Raw genomic sequence first — 20,323 nt, 5'->3', positions numbered from 1 at the left:
CAGAGGAATTGGCCAAGGAGGGGCTGTCGCAAGGAGCACTTATTTGGGGAACGAGGTCCGCATGGTCCAATACGGCGCTACTAGCAAGACTTGATCCTCGTCCTCCCGGACTTAGCACAGTGTCTGTGCGAGAAGGCTCACTGGGGGAAACGCATACTTGCGTAGGTCCCGCAGCCAGCTGTGTGCCAGTGCATCCATGCCGAGAGTTCCCTCGGTCAGGAATTAGAACAACTGGCAGTGAGAGGTCTCTGGAGAAGCAAACAGGTCTACCTGAGCGGCTCCGAACCGCCTCCAAATCAGCTGGACCGTCATGGGATGGAGTCGCCATTCTCTCAGGAGCATTGCTCGAGACAGCTCGTCGGCTGTACGATTGAGCAGGCCTAGAATGTGTATGGCACGAAGTGACCTCAGAACCTTCTGACTCCAAAGGAGGAGGTGGCGGGCAAGTTGCCACATGCGACTAGAGCGCAGAACACCTTGTCGGTTGATGTACGCAACGGTCACAGTGTTGTCCATTCGGACCAGCACATGCTTGTCTCGTAAGAGACCTTTGAGACGGTTCAAGGCAAGGTGCGCTGCTATCAACTCTAGGCAATTGATGTGCCACTGCAGCTGCGGGCCCGTCCAAAGCCCTGAGGCTGCATGCCCGTTGTACGTGGCCCCCCAGCTGGTGGTGGATGCATCCGTGTAAACCACTGCATGCCTGGAGATCTGCTCTAGGGGCACCCCTGCCAAGAGAAATGCAAGATCTGACCACGGAGGGAGGGTTTGGCGACAGGCTGGTGTAACTTGGACCCGGTGAGTGCCGCACTTCCACTTCCAAAGCCAGTGCTGGAGCAGTCTCATATGAAATAGGCCGAGCGGTGTAAGTAAGAGACTGTGCTAGTATCAGCCAATCGTCTAAGTAGTTGAGAATGCGAACACCCTGCTCTCTGAGAGGAACGAGAGCTGTCTCCGTGACTTTCGTGAAGACACGGGGAGACCGGGACAGCCCGAAGGGCAGGACCTTGTACTGATATGCCAGTCCTTCGAACGCAAACCGCAGAAAAGTGCTCTGGTGCTCTGCTCGCAAGGTCAGTGGTAGTGCAGCGTGAAGTGTGCAATCCACTCGACACATGAACGACTGCCGCTGAAGCGCCGTCCCGCCAACACACAAAGCTTCAGAGAGCATGCTAAACTCGTAGTCCACAGCAGACACAGTTGAGCAGAGCGATACTAACGCTCGGCTCCGAAGCGAAAAGCTAGTATGCATTGCACCTGCTGCCCTCTTATACTCACGCAGTGATCAGCGGCAGCTGGATGCAATAATTGCATGCCAATGTGCACTGGCTCGTTTAGTTTATACTCGAAGTAGATTGGTCTATCGAAGCGATATCCCATATTCGTCGGTCACCGACGTGGCGTCGAGAGTGACCGACTGAAAGGGAACTATGGCTTCTAAAATCTTGAAATATATGGTGTCAAAGAACACTTTTATACTGTGTTCTTGTCTTAAATGTACTTGAAAAATCTCAATCCCATTAATGAAATCTGTGTGGGAAAATCTCAGATTTTTCTTTTTCTGCAGAATAAAGAATAAAGAAAGTTATACATGTTTGGAATGACATGATGGTGATAAGGGGTGAACTTCCTTTTAAAAAAAGTAATAAAAGATAGATTTTTTTGACTTTCAGATGACTTCAAGGAGCCTAACATCCAACTTGACACCCAACTAATGCCCCAGTAAAGCAAATACTTTTAGAAAATCAGCTGTGTTCTTTTTTTAGGATGAATAGAACAAACAAGCTCAAGAGATGGAGAATGATCATTGTCTTTTGCCACATCCAGCTCAACATGCCACAGCGATGTCCAAGCTCTTGTCTTCTCGTTCCCCTGAGCTCTGACTTAATAGATGAACCCTGTCAGGACAGTCCCAAAGAAACAAACACTTTTCAGCCACACTGCTCTCTTCCTGTGCCATCGCAAATTCCCTTGTCTATGGATCGATATGTTTTGATGGATTCTCACTCTAGAGACGGATATTGTGTGCACTGCCATTATGGAACTGGATCAGTAAGATTGCAGTTAGCCCTACATGGGTCCGACTCTTTCCTGTGCCTCTGGCTTCATTCGCACAAACTGCTATAAGACCGTATACGAGTAATCTTTCAGTGTTTCATCTACTGGGCCGCTCCCTCTGTTCTTCTTATTAGAAAGAGGAATGGATTGGGTGGTGGGTTAGGAAAAGGAAAGGGTAATTGAATCCCAAAAGCCAGATCAAGAAGGTGCAGCGTGTTGCTTATAGGCCAAAGGTTCTTTGGGACATGTACAGGACAGTATGTTCAGTATTGATTGTATTAATATTTTTAGCGATTTGTCTCTTTTAAAATGGCCATTTTACTATTTTAAAAACGTGGAATTTAATAATGAAGAATAATTACATTTCACAGATTTATTCCAAGGTTTTCCATGGTATTGTTTGCAGTATCTTGAAGTACCATTTAAATTATGGAATGATAATATAGTAATCATTCTGTATGATCATGGTAAAATTTTTGTATTGGCACATTGTGGCATATTTGTGATAAATACACTAACAGTTTGGACAACTGTTTTTAACTGTTTTTAATATATATATCAAAAACGGTTATATATATCAAAAACAGTTGTCCAAACGGTTAGTGTATTTATCAAAAATATGCCATAATATCTTTGAAAACTGTATTTGGTGTATGTAAATGGACATTTAGGGGCAGCGAGGTGGTAGCATGATTTAAACATCCCAAGTGTATTTTGAGTAAGGAGTTCAGCCATTTTAAAGTGTGTTTTGATCCTGGGGGATCCCATTTCACAGACACGCTGGGGTTCAGATCAGTTTGTCAGCTGCCTTGTCGCTTAGAAAGAGGGCTGATGGGAAAATGGTGTGAGCTATTAATGAACCTAACACAAAAAAGAAAGAAAGATGAAGCGGTTTTCATGCTGAGTCAAGGAGTATATGTCCCTCCCATGATTCCTGACACAGACATTCTGCTGGACACAGCACAGTAGTTTGTACTCCTTGGCAGAAGCCCATGAAAATTAGAACAATTGAAGTTGTATTTTATCACAGTTAGATTCTTTGTATACAGGAGTTTTTGTGGATGCATTGTGGAAGTCAATTCTCATTATGTTCTCACAGGTGTCTGAGAAGTGGCAACAGGTGTAATTCACATCACATCACATTAACTATGAACATGTTCCACTACTGTTTGATGACTAGAAACTCTCAGAAAAATAAATAAATAAAATAATGACATAAAAGTTGTGGGACATGTTTTGTACTTTACTCAAAAATTTGCGAAAAAGCACTTTCTACCAAAGAGCCTATGAATTAACATAGAGATAACTTCATATTAAATGACAATCGTTTAATACTCTTTAATTTCATTAATACTTAATGAACTTACATCATTCTAAATAGACTTGTCTGTAGTTTATAAAGTTTCTCTCAAGTTTTCAGTAATTCATCTTCATACTGCTGGAAGCTGTTCCTAGAGTCCTATAATAAACAACATGTAAAATGCAGGTCTTAGATATTCTCCTTAATTTAACCCTTCATTTATAGATTGAAACTGTCTGTGCCATAAATATAATATCCTGTTATATTTGCCTAACCCCCTGGGGTCGATACATCAGTTTGTCAAAGTTATGACAAAGCCTGAGCTCAGTATACACACTAATGTTCAAAGATTTCAAGCATCTTGTGGACACAGAGGCAAAGCAGGCAGTGGCATTCACTTTGAGATCGAGATGAGATGCTGGCAGACAATCTTTGATTTTGTGCCTCAAATAAACGCCATCACACACACACACACACACACACACACACACACACACACACACACACACACACACACACACACACACACACACACACACACACACACACACACCACACACACACACACACACACACACTTAAAACAGCAAGATTAAGCATATGTCACAAAGCTTTGTCAGAAGAGTCTTTGTTGTCATCCTTTGAGTGGTTAATTGATTTTTTTCCCATTTTTTGCATTCTTTTTATGTCAGTGTTGGGAATAAAAATGACAAATGACATCTCTCAGTATGTTCCATAAGGTTTTCATGTTTTATTAATTGTTTTTTACAAGTTCCTTTTGTCTGTTTGTTTTCCATTTAGATGGAAGAAGAATATTTAATGTTCTTTATGCTGATTATCATTTGATTCAAAATGTTTGTTGTAAATGAAATGTTAAAGCAATGAGTATTTTTAAAAAATACTAAAGCATTTTGTCTTATCATACAGAAATCAAATGCACCAGTGAAATACTTTCAGTTCATATGTTTCTAGAACATCCCATCCTGAAAAAAACAGAACAAAACTAATTCTGAATAATTCCACTTAATATCTTTTATTGTCGTTCTGTGCTTTTTTCTTTGTATTCATAAATTACAAACAGTGCTGCATGCCAGAAATTACAAAACTGCTTCAATCAGCAATATATTCTATGGAAGTATATGTTTCTATAATATTCTACTTAAAGTAGCATATAATTCAACTACTTAAAGTAGCCCCAAATTCAAATTCTGTTGTTGTTTGCTCAGTGTCATGTTGGTCAAAACCCATATAACTTCCATTCAGCTGTTAAGCTTGCTCTTATCTATACAACTTAAGAGTCAGGGACAAAACAATAAACAAAAAATAAATAAAATAAAAATAAAAATGTAAACTTCCTGTTTGTTCTCTCCTTCAGTCTCTGCTGGTTGCTCAGCAGCTGGCGTCAGCGGTTAGTGGAGTGATGTCCGGAGGAGCTCCTGGTCTGAACCAGCCCATTTTGATCCCCTTTAATGCTGGTGGGCATCTGGGTGGGCAGCAGGGCCTGGTTCTCTCTCTGCCCACTGCTGCCAACATACAGGGCCTGGTGGCAGCCGCTGCTGCTGGGGGCATCATGACGCTCCCTCTACAGAATCTGCAAGGTATGAATCCATATTGTTACAGTGAAAAAAAATTGGTGTAGAAACAATTTTAACACACAAAAAAAACTGAAATAGAATTTTCTTGTAAAAAGTTCTTTAGAAATCTTTGTACTATTTACAACTAAGAAAAACAAACACTTTTTACAGTGTAGTGTATCAGTATCAATTTCTCTTTTTTCTCAGAATTTTAGAGAATGTAAACTCTAATAATTTTTTTATTTGTATTATTAATATATGTTAATATGGTATTGTCTAAGTAATTGAGTTTTACTGTTATTCTTACTTTAATTCTGACATCTGTAAATATGCGTACATATAATGTATGAGGACTGTAGAGAGCATGAAAACAAAGCCAAAACCTGGACATTTTAGGCAATTTAGAAATCCCAGCCAGCACATGTCCCGGAAAGAGGTTGGTCACCCTATTATAATTTGAGAATTATATAAATAATGTTAATATGGCCTTGTCTAGGTTGTGGTCTTTTTACTTGAACTCCGCTTTCTGGCAAAGTTTAAATCTCGGGTCATACACATTATCATCATTGTTGTTGTTTTTTTATATTTAAATCTATAAACTAAAAGAAATAGTAGTTATAAATTGTGTTCAAAGCACCATCATATCTTTTAAAGACAAAAAAAAACGATAAATTGTAAAAGCATTCTTTATTATACAACATTCAGTCTTCAACAGTTTGTTGTGTTTTTGGGACTTGTGAAAGTGGTGCCATCTCATAGTAGCATCACCCCATCTAAACAGCATGAGTTTTAAGACGTACCTACAGAAAGTGCTCGAAAAAGGACAGGAGGATCAGAGCGATATAGACGGGGAAAGTAGTTCACATTCATTACAGGTCAGCGTTTTGCAACGAAGCGCAAAAGCACTTTAAGGCTTTTTCTTCTTTCAGTAGGAGTATTCACTAGCATGCTTGTGTCTTCTCCTCTTTACCTCTGTCTCTCCCCCTCCTCTTTGCTTCCGTCCACGAGTCCATACTTCTCCTCTTTTAAACTTTAATGCACGAATGTTCTCTTTTGATCATAGTTGTAAATGGTTTTCATTTTAATGTTTAAAACATTGTCTCTTTTATACCATTAGATTGAGGGGTGGAAGGGGGAAACCGTCGGTCATAAATCTTAGATGAGGTGCCTTCTCTAATGCCTAACTAAAAAAATAGGTTATAAATTTGAGTGCATATAAAATAGCACGTTTTCCTTTTTCAGCGGAGGAGGAGGAGGAGGCCAAAGATTAAAATAATGCATGGTAGGAAACAGGTTGTCTCGAAGAGATGGATGGACGGATGGCTAGTGGGATGAAGTCTCTAATGGACACAAACATGCATAAATAACAACACGCATCAAAGCAAGTCTAGGCTTTTAATAAACACTCACATGGGCTAAATAAATATAAAAAATTCCAAGAATTCCCTCAGTCACGTTATATATATATTCATAAAAAAATATTGTATATATAAATTGTTTAATATTTATAATGTTGCACAGAATGAGGACAAACCAAATAGTAGGACATTATGACATTGACCATTTTTGTTAACATAAAAAAAAAATAATAAAAAAAAAAATTGTGAGAAAAAAGTTGAACTGCTTTGAATTAAATTGTTATTCAGTTTATATAATTTATAGTAAAGACTAAAACTGGGCTGACACTTTTCAGGCCACTATCCTGAGATTTTAATGGAATAATTCCCCAAGAAATGATTCATGTTGTTCCAAACTTCTATGACTTTCTTCCATGAAACATTTTGAAAAAAAAACAAAAAAACATTTTTTTTTTACCTCCTTACTGTTAAAGTCAGTAGGGTCCAATGTTGTTTGGATCTAAACATTCTTCATATTATCTTCTATGTTCCACAGAAGAAAAAAAGTCATACAGGTTTGGAACAGTGAGTTAATTTTTGGGTGAACTGTCCCTTTAAATACTTCTTGCACTCAAATTGTGAACATTGACATAAAAAAATACCCAGTGATAAACTAGTGTGACTTTTTCTGATTAGGCCTCTCAGTTTTAGATTCAGAACCTGAGGGATTCTTTAAGGGTGTAGTGTCACGGGTGCCAAATGACATTAAATGATTTGACTGTGTCTGGTCTCCCTACAGCCAGTCACACAGTCCCACAATCCCCCAATCCTATCCCATCATCCTCTCGATTGATGGAGAGCTGCTGGCACAGTACTTCTGCCAGACAGTCTTAGTTGAGCAGTGAGCTCAGCCCTGCAGTCCTGATTAATCACAACCTGGAGAGATCTCCACCTCAAGCACCAAAAAACACACATAGATCAGTGCTTGTGTTCTAATTAACTAGATCAAAGACTAAGCTCTGTTTAAAGAAAGTGAAGGAGATGGGCCACTTTCATAATAAATTAATAGAAAAGTCACACTAATGAAGAACAAACAAGACCTACTAGATTGTGTCAGGGCGAGAATTCAATTCAAATATGTGAAAATATAAAATGAAATGATAATACGATAAAAATAAATGTACTAAAAATTCATTTATGAGTTAATTCCACCATTTGAACCATTATTAGAGCAAGATATCAATAATTTGTCCAATATTGACATAAGAGTCCCAATGACATCATGAATAAAGTTATATATTGGTAAAATAAGGTTTTTAATAACTAATGTTAACAAAGATTAATGAATACTGTAGCAAATATATTGATTATATATATTTAGCTCGAAACGTATTCTTGTGTGAAGTCCATTATTAAATTGTTTTGCATTTTTAGAGCTTATGGTGTACCGACTTTTGCTTGTTTTTATTATTTTCTTTTTGAGCACCCAATTTTGAGCATTTTTTGCTGTTGATGTGCGTGCCTTGTTTCCGTCTTTATTAGTTGTCTCTGATAGTTCACCAAAAATGAAAATTCATTCATTATTTACTCAACCTAACGTAGTTCCAAACTTGTAGGATTTATGTGCAACTTATTTTTTTAAACTATATAATGGAAGTCATCTTTTTTTGTGTGTGTTCTGCAGAAGAAAACATGTCATACAGATTTAGAGTGACATAAGTCTAAAGTAAGTAAATGATGACATAATTTTTATATTTGGTTGAAATAACCCTTTAATGTGAAAACGAAAATTAGGAGATGTCTGTGCCTCGCTGTGACCGTCCACGTGAGTGTGCAGAGAAGAAGGCTCAGTGGTGCACATGCAAACCCGCCACTGTGTCTCTGCACTGATGAATGGTCGTCACTGCGATGGGGCAGCTTCATGAAGTTTGGCACGGACGTCTAAATAAAAGCCTACGCTTGCGTTACTCTGTGCTCATTTTAAACCCTGGCGCCACTGTAGCTTGTTATTTTGTCAGGAAGATTAATGTCTGGACATGTCAAGTAAAGAAAGTGAATTCCCTCTTGAACACTATGTGTACGATTCCAACTGTAACTTGAATAGAATAAGAATCAGCCTCATATAGACTGTAAACATGGTGTTAGGAATGGAATTGATATATATATATATATATATATATATATATATATATATATATATATATATATATATTGTATGCTTAGAAAAAAGTTTGGATTGGAAATTATAATGTGAATATATATAAAGGAGGGTGGTGTTTCAAGAAAACGTAGCAAAATGAAAGTGTATTTGCTTGACACTGTGACATTTCTTTATGCCACAAATAACATCTTTTGATTTCATTTGACTTGATATGAGACTTAATGATATGATTTCGCTGCTTTGAAAATTACAAATCCCTCTGTTGTGCATTCCTACCAAATTCTGTCTCATAACAAACCAAATGACAGAATGTGCTTCTCCTTATATCAAAGCATCTTTCAATAAGCTGCAGAACGAAAATAACATCTACGTGGTTGCTCATCAGCTCAGAAAGCCTCAAAACAAGCCTTTCGCAAAAAACATAAGGGTAACCCTCAGATCTGTCTTTTCATGACCTATGAAAAGGCTTTTTGGAAACATCCTTGTAATACACCATATTTTGCCTAAAGAGATGTAAAGCAAATGAAAGATCAGTGCTACATTGTCAGCCTACATTGAGTTAATGCAGAACAAATGTATACTTGGCCTCTTTCATATTCATATTGTAAGCTGCCTGATCCGAGCACATCAGAACGTGCAGCGTAGCGTGTACCGGGGTAAGAAACAGTGCGCGAGAGTGTGTGTTCCCTTTGCAGGAAACATAAAACGGTACTCAGGGATGAGGAGTAATTGCCTGAGTCTCTCCGCGCTCGTAGGCTAATGAGGAACCATGTTGGCTCTAATCACAACACTGCTCCTCTGTCTCAATGAAAGAGCAGTTGTAGTCTCACAGGAATCCCTCTCCTGTCAGACCGGGGCATCGCTTTAGACTGAGTACTGACACAGACGGGGAACTTGACGCTGCTAACTCACTATAGTTTAGCTAAAAGTAGCCAAGTCAAAGAGAAACTCGAAGCCTGAAGGGTGATAAAGTTGCACACAGGAAAAAGACAAAAGAAAGCTTATAATTTGTTAGCGATATGTTTCTGACTAAAGTAACAAGAACTGTTACTCTTGTCGTATTAAAAAAGACAGGGGAAAGTTAATTTGAGAGACTTTCATTTAGATGAAAGCTTCTATGGCTACAAAAAGTTCAAAAAGAAGAATACCCCTAGAGTCTGCGAGAGCAGGGGTGCAAGAAGACTCACAGACTGACCTCCCGGTAATGACCCTTGGAATGGACCTGACATCGAATAAAGGAAGTGGCCAGACTCTTGAGAAATTAGCAGTTGGACATGTTCTTCAGACTTGCGTGTGTGGATGGGCGAAAGTAACATCAACCCATGGTCTTAAGGTACATCAAGGACGGAAGAAATGCCTGAAAACCACCAATACAGGGCCCCGCATTGACCGGATTCTGTCAAGAAGAAGGTTAAGTCAGTCGGATGAGAATCAGCGGCAGGAAGAAACCCATAGTCCGCAGAGAATCAGCACCCCTGGGAAAGAGGAGGAAACTTCAGGCAGAACCACCAGTCCAAGACAACAACCAGCCCACCGCAAAAAAGAAAACATGCAAGGACGTAAGCCGTTGGTGAAATGGCCGAAGTCTAACAGCAAGGAGTGGGAAACCATTAACACAGAATTAAGCCTTATCCTAAGTAATATCAAAGGATCAGCCGAGAAGAAGCTGGAGAAGATGGGCGACCTTATCTACAGCTACGGCGAGGAGAAATGTGGAGTGAAGGAGAAAGTCCGAAAGAAAGACATGCTTCCCGCCCCTAAATCCCGTCGGCTGCAAGAAATCCAACAACTTGTGAAAGAGAGGCGACGGCTAAGAAAGTTGTGGAAAAAGGCAACAGTAGAAGAAAGGGAAGGTATCAACTGCCTTCAAAAGGATCTAAAGCACAGGCTGTCAAAACTCCGCCGAGCTGAAAGCCTACGTATGTGCCGGAACAAGAAAGAGAAAGCCAGAACCGATTTCTATAAAGACCCTTTTAAATTTGTGAAAGGCATATTCACAAAGGAGAATAGTGGATCCCTGAAAACATCAAAAGACCAGGTTGAAGAGCATCTGAGAACCATCTATACTGATGATAAAAAAGATGAACCGATCAGTGTCCCCATTGACATCCCTCCAATATCACCACCACAACATCAGTTTGATATCAGCCCTCCCAAGCTGAATGAGGTGAAACAAGCAGTAAAAAAGGCAAGATCGGCATCTGCACCAGGCCCTAACGGTGTACCGTATAGTGTCTACAAGAACGCTCCAGATGTCTTGAAAATCCTGTGGAAAAGCATGAAAGTGGCGTGGGACAAGCAAATCATCCCGAAAGCCTGGCGAAGAGCTGGAGGGGTGTTCATCCCAAAAGAAAAGAACTCAACCACCATCGAACAGTTCCGCCAGATAAACCTTCTGAACATTGAAGGCAAAATATTTTTCAGTGTGTTGGCACAACGACTGACACAGTACTTAAAACAGAACCACTTCATTGACACATCAATCCAAAAGGCTGGCATTCCAGGCTTTTCTGGATGCCTTGAACACAACAGCGTCATATGGCAGCAAATCCAGACTGCAAAGAAAGAAGGGAAAGATCTCCACGTCTTGTTCCTTGATCTGGCTAATGCCTATGGTTCAGTCCCTCATTCATTTTTGTGGGCTGCCTTTGATTTCTTCCAGGTGCCGACCACAATCACAAATCTAGTAAAACACTACTTCCAGGATTTACAGTTTTGCCTTACAACATCAGGCTTCACCACAAGTTGGCAACCGCTGGAGGTAGGCATCATGGCGGGTTGCACCATCTCCCCATTGGCCTTCACTATGGCAATGGAGATCATTATTAGAGCCTCGAAATGGGTCGTGGGAGGAGAACGACTACAATGTAACCAGAGGTTACCACCAATTCGAGCCTATATGGACGATCTAACAACACTCACAACAACTGTCCCCTGCACCAAGAGATTGCTGGAGAAACTTCATATAAATATAACATGGGCAAGGATGAAGTTAAAACCCAGTAAGTGCAGAAGTATCTCCATCGTGAAAGGCCAAATCACAGACCAAAGATTTTATGTCGGCGGAACACCTGTCCCAACTGTCTCAGAAATGCCTGTAAAGAGCTTGGGGAGATGGTATGATGCAAAGCTCAAACACACCAAGCAGTTTGAACAACTAAAAAAATGATACCAGCATGTACATGGAGCGCATCAACAAGACCTTGTTGCCAGGAAAACTCAAGTTATGGTGCTTTCAGTTTGGCATACTCCCAAGACTCTTGTGGCCATTAACGGTGTATGAGATCCCCATCACCAAGGTTGAAAAGTTAGAGCGGCTGATAAGCACACAGCTGAAACAGTGGCTCGGAATTCCACGTTGTTTAAGTTCCGTCGGACTTTATGGACATGGCAAGTTGGAGTTACCAATCACAGGGCTCGTGGAAGAGTTCAAATGCACCAAAGCAAGGCTCGTCATGACCCTAACTGAATCTGAGGATGCAATCATTCGAACAGCGCCCCCCCGGGTAGTAGCGGGAAGGAAGTGGATTCCATCAGAAGCTGTTCAGAGTGCAAAGTCTGCGCTTCACTTCAGAGATGTGGTTGGACAAGTTCAGCATGGGAGGGCAGGGTTCGGACTCATCCCAAAAACTCCTCTGTGGCATAAAGCAACATCAGTGCAGAAGAGACAGCTAGTGGTAGAAGAAGTCAGGAGACAGGAGGAGGGAGAGCGACATGCCAAAGCCGTCTCAATGGCCAAGCAAGGGAGATGGACCAACTGGGAGTGTCTGGAGAAAAGAAAGATCAGCTGGCGTGACATCTGGCAGATGGAGGGAGCACGGCTGAGTTTTGTCATCAGATCTACATACGACCTACTACCCTCCCCCCAAAATCTGAAAGAGTGGTATGGAGAAGATCCCACCTGTTCCCTGTGTCAAGTACCTGCATCCCTAAGGCACATTCTATCAGGGTGCACTACAAGTCTCACCCAAGGGCGCTATACTTGGCGGCATAACCAAGTACTCAGAGAGCTGGCATCAATACTGGATCAGAAGCAAACCACCACAAACAATCTCCCACAAACATCGGCAGGACAGGTCAATTTCACAAATTTTGTACCAGCTGGCCAGCATCAAGAGTATAGAACAACACCTAAGGATGCAAGCATCCTGCAGTCAGCGCGGGATTGGAAATTGGAAGTGGACCTTGATAAGAAGCTTGTGTTTCCCCCAGAAATAGCGGCTACAACACTCCGGCCAGACATGGTCCTGTGGTCTCCAACAACAAAGCTGGCATATGTTGTGGAATTAACAGTACCATGGGAAGAGGGGGTTGAAGAGGCCTATGAGAGGAAAAAGAACAAATATTCCGACCTGGCAGCTGAAGCATCCCAGAATGGCTGGAAGACCAGCATCTTCCCAGTAGAGGTGGGCTGCAGGGGATTTGTTGCCACTTCTGCCACCAGTTTGCTGAGAAAATTAGGGGTGAAGGGTCGCTCTCTCCAACAGGCCATCAAGTCCATGTCAAGTGCTGCCGAAAAAAGCAGTAACTGGCTCTGGATTAAACGTAAGGACCCCAACTGGGCAGCAAGGTAGAGACAGATGGTATGCGGTCAGGCTTAGGCTTAGGGAGAAGGGCGCCCCTGCCAGCAGAGCCCACCAGGAATATGGAGGGTATGGCATGGAGGGGGGTGTACCTGGGACGCTGGGTACACCGTTGAGCCTTCTGGAGACGTTGTGGGCCTCAATCAACGAAACGTCGATGAAGCAGGGTGCCCACCTGATGACCCCAATGACATACCTTACCCTCCTTTTCGCCACTCCACACCGATTGCTACTATCAAGAGTTTCCTACTAAAGGGATTGAAACATCTAGTTCTATTAGCTATACCAATACTTACTAAAGAAAAGTTATCTTTACAGCAATAGATACCTCTCTAGAGAATGTGGGTTTACAAACTCTGACAAGATGATAAAAAACTGCTTTAACTAGAGGATTGAAATTAAATTAAATTAAAAATCTTCTTAAAAAAAGTACAAAACATATATCTGTTAACACCTCAGTTTTTATTTTATTATATGACCCCTGAAGACACTTTAAAGGCACTTGAAGCTCCATTTACAGTAAGTGGTAATTGAGTGAACTGTCCGTGGTGCTGAACTGCACTTGTTTATTCACTATGTAGATAGACATAACAACAGTGATATTCCATTACAAGGTAAAGGTAGATAATAATAATAATAATAATAATAATAATAATAATAATAATAATAATAATAATAATAATAATCAAATAATCAAATTAATTAATTAAAATCAAATTAAGAAAAAAGTTTGAGACTGGTCCAATTTGTAAAATTTTTGTCTTATGTTTAAGGCGAGACACCGCAGGTGAATAGGGTAGAAAAATAACTAATAGTTATCACCTTACTTACCCAGTTGATTGATTACATTGATTATTGCAACAAAAAAAAAAGTTTTCTAAAATGTTATGTTTGAATATGCAAATGAGTCATTATTTAGTCAAGTCAAGTCACCTTTATTTATATAGCGCTTTAAACAAAATACATTGCGTCAAAGCAAATGAACAACATTCATTAGGAAAACAGTGTGTCAATAATGCAAAATGACAGTTAAAGGCAGTTCATCACTGAATTCAGTGATGTCATCTCTGTTCAGTTTAAATAGTGTCTGTGCATTTATTTGCAATCAAGTCAACGATATCGCTGTAGATGAAGTGACCCCAACTAAGCAAGCCAGAGGCGACAGCGGCAGGGAACCGAAACTCCATCGGTGACAGAATGGAGAAAAAAACCTTGAGAGAAACCAGGCTCAGTTGGGGAGCCAGTTCTCCTCTGACCAGACGAAACCAGTAGTTCAATTCCAGGCTGCAGCAAAGTCAGATTGTGCAGAAGAATCATCTATTTCCTGTGGTCTTGTCCTGGTGCTCCTCTGAGACAAGGTCTTTACAGGGCATCTGTATCTGGGGCTCTAGTTGTCCTGGTCTCCGCTGTCTTTCGGGGCAGTAGAGGTCCTTTCTAGGTGCTGATCCACCATCTGGTCTGGATACGTACTGGATCCGGGTGACTGCAGTGACCCCCTGATCTGGATACAGACTGGATCTGGTGGCTATGGTGACCTCGGAATAAGAGAGAAACAGACAAATATTAGCGTAGATGCCATTCTTCTAATGATGTAGCAAGTACATAGGGTGTTATGGGAAGTGTTCCCGGTTTAATGAAATATGCACTTATTTGCATAAACGTCTAGTGCAGAAACCTGAACACTGGATGAAGTCAGTTTCCAAAGGTTTTTTTTTAATTTTTTTATTTTTTTTTTTTTAGTCAAATGTTTTTACAGAGGGAATTCTCTGTATCTTTTTTTGTCACTCCATAATTCAGAAAATACTTTGAACAGCCAGAAAACAATATATTTTCCCAATTTTGGGGGAATAAAATGTTGTATATAATCAAGAAAAATATACATGAACAAATCCCTCTGTAAAAACCTTCAGAATATAGACAGGATAAATATGTAAAGTTTGGTGTGTGTAAATGCTGCTGAAGTGGAGATGTATGGCTCAGTGTTGGAGAAAAAGTTTCTCATTTTGAGAAAACGTCCTTTAGAAATATGCATTGTAATTGAAATCTTTTGACACAAACGGATATAGTGTTATAAAAGAAACACTTAACAGTGTATTTTGGATGTTTTCCTTCCACTAGTTTGAAAAAGCACTTTATGAAAATCCAAAAAACCCCAAAACAGTGTTTTTGCCTGCAGTGTCTCACCTTAATTGGTCATGCTCACCAAGGCTTTATTTGATCAAAAAATTACAGCAAAAACTGTAATGTTTTGAAATATTATTACGATCTAAAATAATATTTATTGTTTAAATATATTTGAAACTGTAATTTATTTCTGTGATGTCCAAGCTGAATTTCAGCAGCTATTGCTCCAGTCTTCAATACCATATGATCCTTCAGAAATCATTCTGCTGCTTAAGAAACATTTATTTATTCACTTTTTTTTTCAGGATAAAAATTAATAGAAAGTTTTTCATAAAATTGTTCAGGATTAATGGAAAGTTCAAGAGCATTTATTTGAAACCAAGTCTTTTGTAACATTATAAAAGTCTTTACTGTCACTTTTAATCAATTCAATACATCCTTCTTTAATTAAAGTATTAATTTCTTAGAGAGAGAGAGAGAGAGAGAGAGAGAGAGAGAGAGAAACATGTTGACTCCAAACTTACATTAGTGTAGCTATTTACACAGAGACAGATCCATCCATAACTTAGCAAGTTCATATATCTACAACAGTAATTCAACCACTAAAAGGACTATTTAAATAATTATATCTCAAACTAAATTTTTGTATGCTGAAATTGTTAACAAAAATGTAAGCTATACATTTTTGCTTTTAAACACTTTTGAATGTTGTGTCCTATTATAACTGTATTGCTGCAGACATGTTCTTCAGGTTGTAAAACTGGCAAAAATCAAGTCAAAATGATTGTCTGTGGTAATCAACAGCATGCCACTGATGCTCTCCATGGAGCTTAAACCTTTATTATAAAAACTGACATTATCTCTCTATCTCTTAGTTTAACTTAAAATACACTATTACCAGCATGACTTCCACATTGTCCTTTAATGTTTTTAATGTTTTAAGTTTGAGGCAGTTGTAAGATGATTCATAGGGAGAGAGTCATATTAAATAAAAAAGAGTGATACAATTGCTGGCACCATCATTTCAAAGCTAATGTGACTAGCTATGCACTAGCAGCACCTGCACACAGACTTGCTGTGGTAATTTGATTGATTTGTTGTGACAGCAGCCAAATAATTGAGAGTGAGAGGTGGTGTGAGTGTGAGTGTGTGTGTGTATGTTTTAGGGGGGTTACACCACATGTTCTCCAGGAAGAGACAAAGATTCTCATCTGCCGTTCACTTTGGATATTGTTCAGTTTTCTTTTCCTTCCCACTGAGTGTGATGCTGGGTGACTGAATGTGACAGTGGCTTAGCCACAAAAATAACACAAATCACAATCTACACATACGCAGTGAGGTTGGCCCACACATATCCAGGTGCTCAAACAGAAAGCACCTCACGTCACAAACATTAGACATCATTACACAAAGTGCAAATACATTTTACCAACATCACACTCAAATGAAGCATATGCACACAAGAAAAGTTAGCGTGCTATATACTGTATGTACAAATTGTTTAGTATTTATTTTTTTTTTTTTATTCTGCTTTTTTTTCCATTTATTTTTTTCTGGATTCATTTTTTTTTTCTTAAAATTTTTCTCGACTCCTTTTTAATAGTTAAATTCTATTTATCAAAAAGCATGTCTAATTAATTAAAATCATGAAACTTTTCATTTTCACATCAATTTATTAAAAGTTTAACAAAAAATAACATGTTTAGGGCCCAATGAAATGTTTTTTTTTCCTCACCATATTTTTTATTGTTACCAAATTCTGTTTTTTAGCATGTCTAATTATTTGAACTTACTTTATTATTGTTTTTTTTTCTTAAAGTAGCCTTATGTTTTTTTCCCTCAGAAAATCTGTGTTGTGTATTAAAATTTTTCTGGTCATCAAATGAAGGCTTAAAACATTTATTTAATTTATCTTTTAATTATTGAAAATTATATATTTAAATCATATATCATATTTAAATCGACTTTTGCGGCGATTTTTACTTAAATGTAACATCCTACTTTTGATTAATTCATTGAAAATTTGACAAATTCCATGACATTCCGCGTTAAAATGTGAAATGTGATTTCTGTTTTTATGACTGGATTCCATGATTCAATTAATATAATCATTTTAATTATTCTTAGTTATTAAAATAATTAATTATTACATTTATTAACTCTAAGCCTACTAAACACAATGAGACCTAACTGCATGAGTTGTGCACATGAAATGTTAAAAGAGCACGGAGTGTCCTTCGGGTGTCAAGTAAAATCGAGCTGTTAATGTTTGACATATTGGTGGCGTTTGTCATCTTGAAATGGCTTCACCAGCTGCCTGTCCTGCCACATGCTGATCTGTCCTGCATGACTGGTGGCATTGTCACTCTGTTTAAACTGTGAAAAGAGGAAAAATCCCCGTCCTCTGAGAAAAAAAGAGAGGAAGAGCAATGGAGGGGGGTGTGAAGAAAGATTGGAAAAGACATTAATAATGGTAATCGGATAAGGCTCTGTCCGTTTAAATCGAGGAGGCCACATTGCTGTGGCCCTCCTGTGGTAAAACCAAAAGAGACACACAACAAGACCCGGGATGCAGAGCAGTCCACATATACAGTATGCCTCTGTGATTCTGCTGGGATTTAGCCTCCCTCCACTCATCCATTTTCGATACATATTTTATGGTAATTGCATCAGTCTACAAATAATTGGAAAGCGCCAGTAATGTTTTTTAAAAGAGTGAACTGGCACTTTTCTCTCCCGATGAAGAACTGGTGCACGGAGGCCTGAAATAACTTAAGCCTCTCAAACTGGCATTAAATTAAACCTATCGTTTAGAGCGCGTTCACCGCGCCTCCTCCTAAACCCTGGCAGAGAAAACGGCTAAGACTACAGCTCTCTGGAAGTAGAACATCTGAAGCAAAGCCACGTGTTTGTGATGGTGGAGTCCAGCCCTGTGCCCATGTTCACTCAGATATGTAATGAAAGAGTAGGAGGCTGTTGGGGTAAGGGATATACATACATCCTGCAAACTGCTCAGGACACAGACATGGGATTAAAAAAGAAAAGCTATAAAATAATGATGGAAGGAGATGGAGGAGGAAGGAGAAACATAAGAAGTTTGGGAAATATTGGAATGAGAAATTCTATGAAAAAAGTGTGTTTCATAATCCAAAGAAGTCGGCAAAACTAGATTTATACATTTGGATATAGATGTTTTTCTGTGTGAAAGTCTACTATGGATGCCTGGATGGTTGACAGTGTGTTGATAATGAGTGGTGTTTAGAATGCTACTATGCATCTTCTGGGTGTTTTTTGATTTATGAAATTTACATTAAAAAATAAATTTGAATGCTAATTAAAATTAAAATTACAGTTGTCCCTCAGTTGTTCCCACCATAACATTTTTAATAAAAATAGCCTACTGGTTTTTCCAAGAAGACTAGTGTCGGTTAAGAGCTTGAAATGAAATATAAGACGTGATAAATCAAGACAAATATTGTTATTTAACAGAATATTGTGTGTCAATTTCAATCAATCTATAATTTAGTCAAAAGAAAACACAGAAAACTTTTAAATGCATCATTTGAGATTTGGTGTGGTGAGAATTTTCATTACTTACAGAAATCAAAAATGTTAAAGTTTGTCCTACGATGTAAGTATGTACACTGTTAGAATTATTATTATTTTTGTATTAAAATAAACTAACTGAATTTAAAAGCTAAAAAGTGAAATAAAAATGCAAACTGCAATTATATTTCATATCTATATATTTTCCCCTCAACATCTATTTTTTTATTGAAGAACATGCAGTTCTTGAAATTTCTGGAAGCACACATTTAATTGTGTTAGTTAATTTAATATATGTGCCAGTTTGTGATAATAAAGTTTGAAAACAAGCTATGTCATAATTACAGCAGAAATTTCAAGAAGAAATTTTAGACTGTACCAGTGTGGGTACTTGGAAAAGTAACAGCACATCTCTCCTCACAATTTATGCGCTGAAGTCTAATACATAGGGTACACTAGGGTTTGGTTAACCAGATAGGATGGGTTCTGAAGCCCTTGTTTAACTACTTAAAGCACAGCCATTTAGCACAGAGGTACTATTTTCTTGTAATTTTCGGCACCTTGTCTCCTATCTTATTAAAATCCTTACATAGACTTCTGAGACAGATTTCATAGGCCTTCTTTTGTCAAGCTCTGGAAATAGAAATTGATTAGTGATTTACATGGCCATTGAGAGAAGCATGAACTGATGATATATTTTAAATGAAATATTAGAGTCAGAGCAAGCAGAAGGCGAAAGACAGATGGTAATCTGTAGGGACTGTTATTCCTGTCTGGAAGAACCGGGTAGCGTTTTTATATTTATCTGGGTTCTGCACGACTCGTAATACTAATGGTAATTTCACGGGAGTGAAACGGAATGAAAATGGGGTTATCACACTCCACTGACAATGTGCGATTGTGCTCTGTCACAGGACTTCATAAACCATATTTCATTCTTTTGTATGTTTGTGTGTGTGAAGTGCATGTGTGTGTAATGCGACTTATGGCTGGAACTCCCCTACAATTTACTGTAAGAACTCAAGGTTTTAGCTGAAACAATTAGACTCAGAGCGAGAACAAAACGTGTTTGCATGACCATATAGAGCTTGTTGTGACCTATATATCTTCTTGTGAGAAAATGGTATTTTATGAAAAATATGGTAATGAGGCTTCTTAATGGACGAAAACAATGAATGTTTGGGCCTTTTGAGTGGCAAACATCGCTTTTATTTAATTTCAACTGAAAAATCAACCTGGATTTCACCCTCTGCGGAAAGCACAAGTTTTCAAGAAAGTCTTTTTTGCTCTGGCTATATATGGCTTAAAAGAAGAAACCTTTTGTCGATAAAGTACAGTGAAAACTTCCAAATGAAAACCAGTGTATTGAATGACCAAAACGATGAAAAGCAACCTTGCAGCTTATCATTGCTGACTTACAACGGAATCAATAATAAACCTACACAAATCTGGCTTCGTCATTATGATTGTGCCATTCAATATCTAAACAATCAGCTTATCAATACACATCACAGAGCATTTTAATACAAGTGCTATAACTTTCTTTTCCTCTTTTGCTTAAGCTTCTGTAGGTACATTAACAATTCAATCCATATAAACCTCGCAAACATATTTTAATAAGGATCACCATTCAAGCCGAT

General features: G+C 38.7%; 1 protein-coding gene across 1 annotated transcript in view; it reads left to right on the top strand.

Moving 5' to 3' along the window:
- The window catches only part of LOC132124333 (POU domain, class 6, transcription factor 2-like), a 114,500-nt gene that overhangs the window by 27,210 nt on the left and 66,967 nt on the right, over positions 1–20,323 (top strand). The window contains exon 3 of the mRNA XM_059535329.1: positions 4,734–4,956. Coding sequence (XP_059391312.1) covers positions 4,734–4,956 — 223 coding nt within the window. The remainder of the gene's footprint in view (positions 1–4,733; positions 4,957–20,323) is intronic.

This window comes from Carassius carassius, chromosome 42 (assembly GCF_963082965.1).
Source record: "Carassius carassius chromosome 42, fCarCar2.1, whole genome shotgun sequence".
NCBI classification, from domain to species: domain Eukaryota; kingdom Metazoa; phylum Chordata; class Actinopteri; order Cypriniformes; family Cyprinidae; genus Carassius; species Carassius carassius.
Note: the sequence above shows the minus strand (reverse complement) of the source record. Positions and strands in the feature narration are given on the sequence as shown.